We start from the raw sequence: 9,130 nt of genomic DNA on the forward strand, positions 1-9,130 counted from the left end.
ATATATATATATATATATATATATATATATATATATATATATATATATATATATATATTTTTTTTTTCTATTATAAAAATATTTTATGTTGCATTTTATTTGCAACTACTTTAACATATGTATATGCTAAAGTCATAAGCAGCATAAAAAAACAATATATATTGAAACAAACACGCAGAAGTGCATGTATATCGCTCAGAACAATAAACATTAAAGTCTATATAGCAACGTAATCAAATATTATTAATTCAACATTTTAAAACTCATTTATTAATTATAAATTTTTTCAAATATTCTTATCTAGATTATTTGCATAGTAAAAATTACTAATATAATTTAGAATACTGTTTAGTGAAAGTTGTGTAATTGTATACAACAAATCGTTCTGAAGAAAGGCTTTGTTAGATCGCTTGCTCGTAAACGTTTAATAATAGAGGACACTTCTTATGTGTGATATTGGATTTATATAGCCAATGTTGACACTCTTATATGACACTACCAATAATCGTTATCATCGTCAGTTGGCATTGATTTATCGAGAAGGTAAGATACATCAATATCATATTATATATCCTGTTTTCAAAAGTAGAGGCAATGAAAGTGAAGTTAAATATAATTAATAATTAGAAAGAAATTCTGTGTGCAAAATCAATTTCAGAAAAAGAAAGATTAAGAGCCGGGTTTTCAATAGCAGTTTAAACTTGGATTCAAATTTAAACTCTATTCCAACAATACGTTTGTTTTATTTAAACCGAGTTTAAGTTGAAATCTAAGTTTAAACTATCATTGAAAAACCGGCTCTAAATCCTTCTTAAATTATAGGATATAGCTAAGATTTTCAATAAAATGTCCAAGCAAAGCATCAAGTACAAATAACAATTAGACAGAAATTTTTCAGTAGAAATGTGATATACGAAGTGATGTATCGATATAGAAGGAATAAGTGTTTTTATAGACTTCACAATAAATTTCGATTGACTCTTTCTAGTATGTACACTCAAAGTGACATACTAAATTGTTGTATTTCTACTAAATGATTTTGTTTGTTTTTAACTTTTTCACGGTTTTCACGTATTTCACGTGATAGCGTACTAAATTTAAAACTATATTTATTTATATATAATTATACAAACCGCACACATACACACCCACACACACACCAACTAACGTTTTAGAATAGCTTCAGTTCCCATTTTTCTCACGAAAAATTATTCTAATGCTTAGTAAAATTATTATACTTGTGTCATATACCAGATATAGATCGAACTTCCCTAATTTCCATATATTAATCTTCTATATCTTATCCGTATAATCGATATATTATATATTACATGCTAAATATTTTTATGTATCTAAACTCACTAAATTGTTTTAGAAGTTTTCTTCGGATATAATGAGAAAGGAAAGAAAAGAAAGGAAATATTTATAATTTATAATTTAGGTTATTATTTAAGTTAGAGAATCTCGCGACTTGTTAATATCAGTAATATTAGGATAACCATTTATTTTTGCTAGGATACATAAAAGTGTGTCTTAGAAAAAGTAAAAACATTCCATATATCATCAACCTGTGCTGTCTCTTTCGATAGACAACATCTCTATCCTCATCCGCTTTTTTCTTTTTTTTCCTTTCTCATACAAATCAAAATAAAAGAACAATATCGATATATTACATGCTACATTTTATGTGTATTTAACAGTCCTCGTAAAATATAAATGTTTTGTGCAGATATTATGCCAAAAATGGGGACGGCATTTTTAAAATTTCTCTTTATCACTATTCTGACTCTCACTCCTATATTTGTTGTGGCTGAATATATACGTACAAAAAATTGCTTCCTTAATACTGGCCGATTATCCATCGATGAAGTCGTACCATTAAAATATGAAGTTGAACTCACATTAATGCCGCATAACAATAATATATCAGGCACAACTGATATTATGATAAATATGATAAAATCAAGGACATATATACGTTTACACGCAAGCGATTTGGAAATAAAATACTTAATAATTACAAAGCCTGATAGATATGGTCAATATCCAAAAGGAAAACTCGACGAAAACTCGATTCATAGACCAAAGGAATTAATATTTTGTTCAGAATATGAAAGTGTATTAATAATCTTTCACGATCCCATACCTTCTGGCAAACACATTTTACGTATTCAACACTCTTCTCCTGTCGAAAATAATTTGTACAAGATCTATTATCCGTATTCTTGGACCGGAATTGAAAAAAGGTAAGCTAATTATGTAATATTATAATCCCAATGCATAATTACAAACTTACTATTGCTCAATGTTCGCTTAGAGAGAAACATTGCTTGAACATTTTATATAATTACAAAGGACTATTTATAATTTTTCAGAGTTTCTTCAGAGAATTTTCATATTTTTCTCACGAATTTTAAAATGTTTTATAAGTATTTTAATGAGAGAGAGAGAAAAATTTAAAAGATTACAGAATCCATTTCTCAAATTTTTCCAAACAAACGTTCTTTCCACATAACTCATTATGCAAATATTTACTCGTTTAATGTTAATGCAATTAACATTAAATATTAATATTAAAAATTAATAAAAGAAACATTAAAAAGAAATACATAAAAGTCGGACAAATTCAGTACGTTTCATAAGTCCAGAACATAAGATTATCCTAAAGATTAAAGTGACATTATAAAAATTTTGCCTCAGAATACAAAGTGCCCAAAATTTTCATACAAAGCATGTATTGTCTAAAATGTAATTTTAGAAAAAAGAAATGTAATGAAACACGTTCAAAATGAAACATTGTTTCGATGCTGTTCATACAAACACACCAATTAGTCATTTGTATAAGTTATACCTCAGTTGTAAATACATTTCTATCAGAAACTTTTTTTCATAATGCAATAGGTGGCTGATCACGAATTTATATGCACCAAACACGATACGAAGACTGTTTCCATGTTGGGACGACCCAGCTGTAAAGGCATCTTTTCGCATTAAAGTGATTCATGATGAAAGATTCGTGGTTCTTTCGAATATACCCTCACAGTCTTCTTACAAACATAATCTCGGGCGTGTATGGACGTATATTAATGAAACCTCGATACCTACTCACTTGCTAGCAATTATGGTGGTCCGTGGTATCAAAATCGATTATGTAGAATTGATACCTATAGGCATCCATCATATATGGCACAAACCGGGATTCACGACACCATATAAATATGCACAAACTATAATACATAATATTTCGTTATCTATTTCGTGGGATACAACCTTCAATTTAACGACATATTTGACAGAGCTTAAACATGTCATTCTTCCTAATAGTCCTATGAAGTCCGCGGGAAAACGAGGACTCATTATTTATAGGTATGCATTATTTATAGTACATCTGCTCGAAATGTTATTATCCAAATCGTTAATAACCAAAGAAATCCTTAATATGTTCACTACAATTCATTCATTCCATTCTCCCCATATTCCACTTGGTAGTTTGCTATATAATTCTTTAGACAAACTTAATTTGTTTATGACATTATAATGTACTGTTGGAGACAGTGAATACATATGGTTTATTCGTTAAAAATAAAATCTTAATAGTTTAAGCTACAAAAAATTCTCGATACAAAAGATTCAAAAAATCTTTTGTATCGAAAGCTACAAAAGATTCTCGATATTCTAAACATCTCATATATTTACATTAATTAATAATTTTCTAATAACTATATCTTCTTAAACATTACGGTCAAATTAGATAAAATTGTTTAACATAAAGGATTATTAATATATTTGTGAATACATGTAATTAAAAATATGTAAATAATATAAATGCGCGTGCCCACATGTGTGCGTTTTAACACACTAGATTTCAGTTGCATTATATCCTCATAAAAATCAGAAGGTCTTTATACATTGTGTTGTATGTTACATATAAGACTAAACATTATATCACAAGACTTTTTGTCATATCATTTAAATTAGGGTAAACAAATACAATAAATATTCTGACTGCAAATGTGTTAAAACTTACAAAGTACTCATAGTGCATATATGGACGTGTTAAATGTGCATACTGATTACGAGAAGCTTTTAATGGAAATAAATTTCTCCACTTACAGGCAAACGGATATTACATACAATAATGGTATAGACTTTCCCGGTCAACAGATTCATGTTGCAAAGGTGGTAGCATATGAATTGGCACGTCAATTATTCAGTTTTATGGATCCAAGTTTAGACAACGAGTGGATAAACGAGATACTCGCGTCCTTCTATGGCTATTATATTTTACATGAGGTTCATTTATCAATCAGTATTTGTGAAAACTAGCTATTGTAGTTAAAAAATCTCAGTAACTCTATAAGAAACGCTAAGTTCTTGTAAATGCATTATAAATTGTCACATAGAATTTATTTGTTCTATTAATGCAAATATCTGCCAATGGTATTATATTAAATCTTATAGAAAAAGTTATTATTTCTAGATGTGGAGCGATAAGACTATGGAGTTGTTCGTAGTCCAAAATTTTCTGACAGTTTTAGATTATGAAAATTTTTTAAAGCTGGAATTTAATATACATCAAGCCAAGAACGATGGAATTGATGGATTACTTTACTCTCTCTTATATCATAAAAAAGGTGAGACTTGATAAATACATTTCATCAATTATTCTATATTATTTGAATATCATATGCATCACCGTCTGCATGATCTTAGCATTCGTTCTAATTCGTATGCTGCTCCATCTTGTCACTCCGCAAAATTTTCGCCTGGCCTTGGGGAAGTATATAAACTCATGGTATAAATCCGATCGGTGAGTTGATTTATACTGCAACATTACAAATATATATCTGATAATTATATAAGCAAGACGTTTATGCGCAAACGGAACTAGCTCAATAGGAAAACTGTTAACATTTTGCAAATTTCAAAATAGTTATTTAAGTATTAATTAAATAATATTAACGAATATGTGTATGTGGCAAATAATAAGTTTTTGGGTTCTCAAAACAAGATCTCATTCAAGATTGCTTGAATCTCTTAACGATCATCTGACAACTGCGGCCGATGAGTGATGCGCTAACTGCAAACCTCCATTGTCTTGTTTTTAATTTTCAGATGTATAACTTTACCTTTCTAATTTACTTTAAAAATTATAGATCGTTCAATCGTTGTATCCAAATGAATGATATGCACATTGCTAGTTTTAATAAAAATACGAGGTATTTTATGAAAAGAAGACATGATTCCACGTCGAATTATGAGTTGAATCATTCGCACTATTATTTGTGTCATTGCATAATTACTCATTTTATATATATATTTATTTATTTATTTATTTATTTATTTATTTATTTATTTACTTATTTATATTACATATATAGACGGTTAAATGATATAGTATTATACCTACATTTAGTCTATGAGGTAATCCTTAAAAAGTAACAGATGTCAACAACAATATAGCAAAAAACTAAAATATGATTTATTTTTCTCTATCAGCCCGGAATTATGGACCTGTCTGCAAAACGTATATTCTCAAGAAGGCAATACCATAAAAGAAATAATGGAATCATGGCTAGTGGAAAAATACTATCCTGAAATAAAATTCATACGTGATTATAATACGGGAACAGTGGAGTATCGCGCGACATTCGCCAGTCAAAACAACGTTAGTAAGATACCTCTGACTTATGCTACACCGGAAACTATCAGTTCCTACAACACCTCGAATGTAATTTGGTACGAAGGACGTCTGTCGAAGTTTATTACTGACGTTGATCCACAACAATTTTTTCTAGCCAATATGGAACTAGTCGGTAAGCGCAGCCTATGAACCTTCAATGTTCCATTGTTTATTCTACGAAAAATTGACCATCAACGTAATTCCAGCAAGTTATGTGTGCGAAAAATGCTGTCTCAGCCAGAAACTCAGCAAGAGTCAGGAGCAGTAATTTTCGCACACTACAAGCAATCGCTGATGTATAAGTATCATTTCGATTAGAGTGGGAGTAGTAGGGAAATATATTGAGTTGATCCATAAATTCGGAATCACGGATTTTTTAATAAAATGGAAATATATTCTTGTTAAAACTATTTTAATCGATAACATATGCGCTTTTCTATTCTATTTTAATCTTTTACCATCATTTATAACTCCTTTCTCGTAAAACTTTTGTGTATTTCCGACGAAGAAACGTTCTAAGTGATTTTTCATATCTTCTAAAGAAGCTTATACAAAGTTTATTATGAAAGGAGTTCTGTAATGAGCGAAACAGGTGATAATGGAGCAACATCAGGTGAATATGATAGATATAATAAAACATCCTACCTAAACTCTAACCATTTTTATGGAAGTACAAAAACATAATGCACCGGAAAAATTTATTATTGCCTTTTTTCCAAGCTGCAACATTCGTTATATTAAAACATTATTATTTACACCGCAAAATATGCTCTAAATTGTCAGCTATCAAATACATAAATGGCCTAACTATATGGGAACTATTTTTTTCTTCTTCTAATATTAACATGCGGATACCAACTAGACAAAAATCCACACGAACTTATGGATCAACCCAATAATAAAAATTAAAACAGAAGGTTCGGTCTGACGTAGAAGGTAGATTCATCATATACGTTAGACTATAACAACCTCGGAACATATACTTGCACTGTCATTGTTAAAAATTTAGGACGGATAACTCGCAGTCCGCTCTAGTTGTTAGGTGCTCGCGTACTATGATTCAACAGAGACAATTAGATGTTATGTTTCGCGTGACTGACATATTGTAAGATTTCTAATCGTAACATAAATTTCGTGAACTGTTCAATTCTTTCCGCGAAAAATATTTATAGCGTCAATTTTTCTAATATACTTCTTAATAAGAAGTACAGTTGAACATTGAAAAAAATTTTTCGATAGGCACAATCGAAAGGATCTTACACCTAATCTTTTTTACGACAGGTTATTATCGCGTTAATTACGACACAAATAATTGGCTACTACTTGCCGCTTACCTACAGTCGGCCAATTCTGCACGCATACCTGCCCTAAATCGCGCACAGATTGTCAATGATGCATTTTATTTTACAATAATGGGCAAACTAGAATCCGCTGTCTTCTTCAATGTCACTCATTTCTTAAAGAACGAGATAGATTATATTGTATGGTATCCTATGTTTAATATCTTTTCGAATATGTCGACTTATTTAAAATATCCAGAGGCTGAATTAGTGAGGGTGAGTACAATCTAATTTCACAAGTAACATTTATTAGTTGTTACATTATACACATGGTCGCGCAAAGATATAAAGAAGTCATAGAAGAGTATGGCACTGTACGTTTAGAAATCTAGGAATATTTTTTATATCCTGTGTTTACTCGCACAGTCTTCGTGCGTAATAATGTGCTTATACGAGATTATTGTAATGTAACTGTTATTTTCTTTCTCTAGGAAAAATTTGTGGATCTCCTGAGTGGACTACTTGAGAATCTGAGCTACAAAGAACGTCCAAACGAAGATGCTATGATGGTGCCGTTAAGACTATTGGCAATAAAGTGGGCCTGCACACTGAATCTTACAGACTGCAAGAAAAAAGCTGCCAGCAATTTAATGGAGTATATGAACTACTACACAGACACGTAAATTTTCTTTTCTAAATCGCTACTTATTACTTTTAATATATTTGCTTACTATGCCTCGTGTTATTATTGATGAATTATCGATAAAAATGTGATCGAAAGCGTGATCGAGAAAAAGAGATCAAAGACTAAGTGTTTGTTATGAAAGTTTAACTCTTTTCATGCACACCGCAGAATTCCATGGATGAGCAATTGGATGTTTTGTGAAGGAATGAAGGATGCAAACTTGACTGTTTGGGAAGAGATTTTTCATGTTGCTAGTCAACATAAACATACGGAGCTGTTAGAGAGCTTATCTTGTTCGGAAAATGTAACAGTTATTTTGCACTATTTGGACTTGATGCTGAATAATCATCTTGAAGACGAATTAAAATTACATAAAGGAAAAATGTTAGGATTACCTATAGGAAAAATGTTCCAGACTGTTCTGAAGAAACATGTGAGGAGAAGTGACGTGTTGAAATTTGCGTTAGATAATTATAACCAAATAATGAAAAGGTATACCTCTTCACGAACGTTTAACATTAACATTTTTATCATCGTCAGATATAGTTATATCTATAAATACTATAATTAATGCTTCATTTTTCACTAGATTCCCCTATGACTTAAATAATACTACTTTTATGGCTAATATCATTATGAATGTGTATAATGACAAAGAACTCAACAAGGTAAAACTTGCAATTTTTTAAACATTTTTCTTAGTTGTTCGTCATATGTATTAAGTTGATTAAATTAATAGATGAACAATTATATTGCAACTTATAGTCATTATTGTTATAAGCTGTTGCTCATTATTGAATTTGATTAATATCTAAATTATTATTACTTTCTTTTAGATAATGAATTTCACAAAAAAGGAATTTTTGTGTGTCGATCAACTGTGTCCATTCTTAAGCTGGATTGAAAAACAACGACATCAAATAATGAAAGTGCGACACATGTTTCGAATGTTTTAAGACAATAGAAAGAAAATTGATATCGTAACCTTCCAAGTAAGCAAGCAAATCAGCATCGACACACGCGAACAAATAGCTCCTACCATTAATTTTATGAATTGCAATATTTTTTTATATATTTATATGAAACATATTTATAATAAACACAACATAACGTTTCTTCTTTCATAATTTATATATTATGCAATTATATCTGTTTTCATTCATCTTCGTTCTCATTTCATGAGAATCCCAAAGAACAAGATGAGATAAAAGGGAAGACAAAGTATCTTTCTTAAATTGCAAGGCATAGTAAATGTTTTTTTTATAAAACAGATAACCATAACAAAGTCAAACATAAATAACAATTAAAAATAAATTTTTATCAATAAATATAACATATATCAAAATAAAAAAAGGAAATAGGTGTCTCACTTCAAATCTCATTTCAAACAGATATTCCTAATAAAACATACATATTTCTCCAAAATACGGAAACAATACGGGCGTACAGCTTCTTCAATCAAACATATCGTTCACACAATTG

At 29.8% G+C, this 9,130-nt stretch overlaps 1 protein-coding gene across 1 annotated transcript in view; it reads left to right on the forward strand.

Annotated features, from left to right (window-relative positions):
- LOC116851950 overlaps nucleotides 1-8,781 on the forward strand; it is a 17,123-nt gene extending 8,342 nt beyond the window's left edge. Inside the window, exons 13-24 of the mRNA XM_032831883.1 lie at nucleotides 471-543; nucleotides 1,730-2,246; nucleotides 2,902-3,366; nucleotides 4,116-4,293; nucleotides 4,481-4,634; nucleotides 4,714-4,810; nucleotides 5,500-5,816; nucleotides 6,965-7,239; nucleotides 7,455-7,642; nucleotides 7,817-8,140; nucleotides 8,238-8,316; nucleotides 8,485-8,781. Coding sequence (XP_032687774.1) covers nucleotides 471-543; nucleotides 1,730-2,246; nucleotides 2,902-3,366; nucleotides 4,116-4,293; nucleotides 4,481-4,634; nucleotides 4,714-4,810; nucleotides 5,500-5,816; nucleotides 6,965-7,239; nucleotides 7,455-7,642; nucleotides 7,817-8,140; nucleotides 8,238-8,316; nucleotides 8,485-8,604 — 2,787 coding nt within the window. The 3' untranslated portion in view covers nucleotides 8,605-8,781. The remainder of the gene's footprint in view (nucleotides 1-470; nucleotides 544-1,729; nucleotides 2,247-2,901; nucleotides 3,367-4,115; nucleotides 4,294-4,480; nucleotides 4,635-4,713; nucleotides 4,811-5,499; nucleotides 5,817-6,964; nucleotides 7,240-7,454; nucleotides 7,643-7,816; nucleotides 8,141-8,237; nucleotides 8,317-8,484) is intronic.
- Nucleotides 8,782-9,130: the final 349 nt, after the last annotated feature.

The sequence above is a fragment of the Odontomachus brunneus genome, unplaced genomic scaffold, assembly GCF_010583005.1.
Source record: "Odontomachus brunneus isolate Ranch 3 - 2012 unplaced genomic scaffold, Obru_v1 Obru_scaffold_196, whole genome shotgun sequence".
Classification (NCBI taxonomy): Eukaryota; Metazoa; Arthropoda; class Insecta; order Hymenoptera; family Formicidae; genus Odontomachus; species Odontomachus brunneus.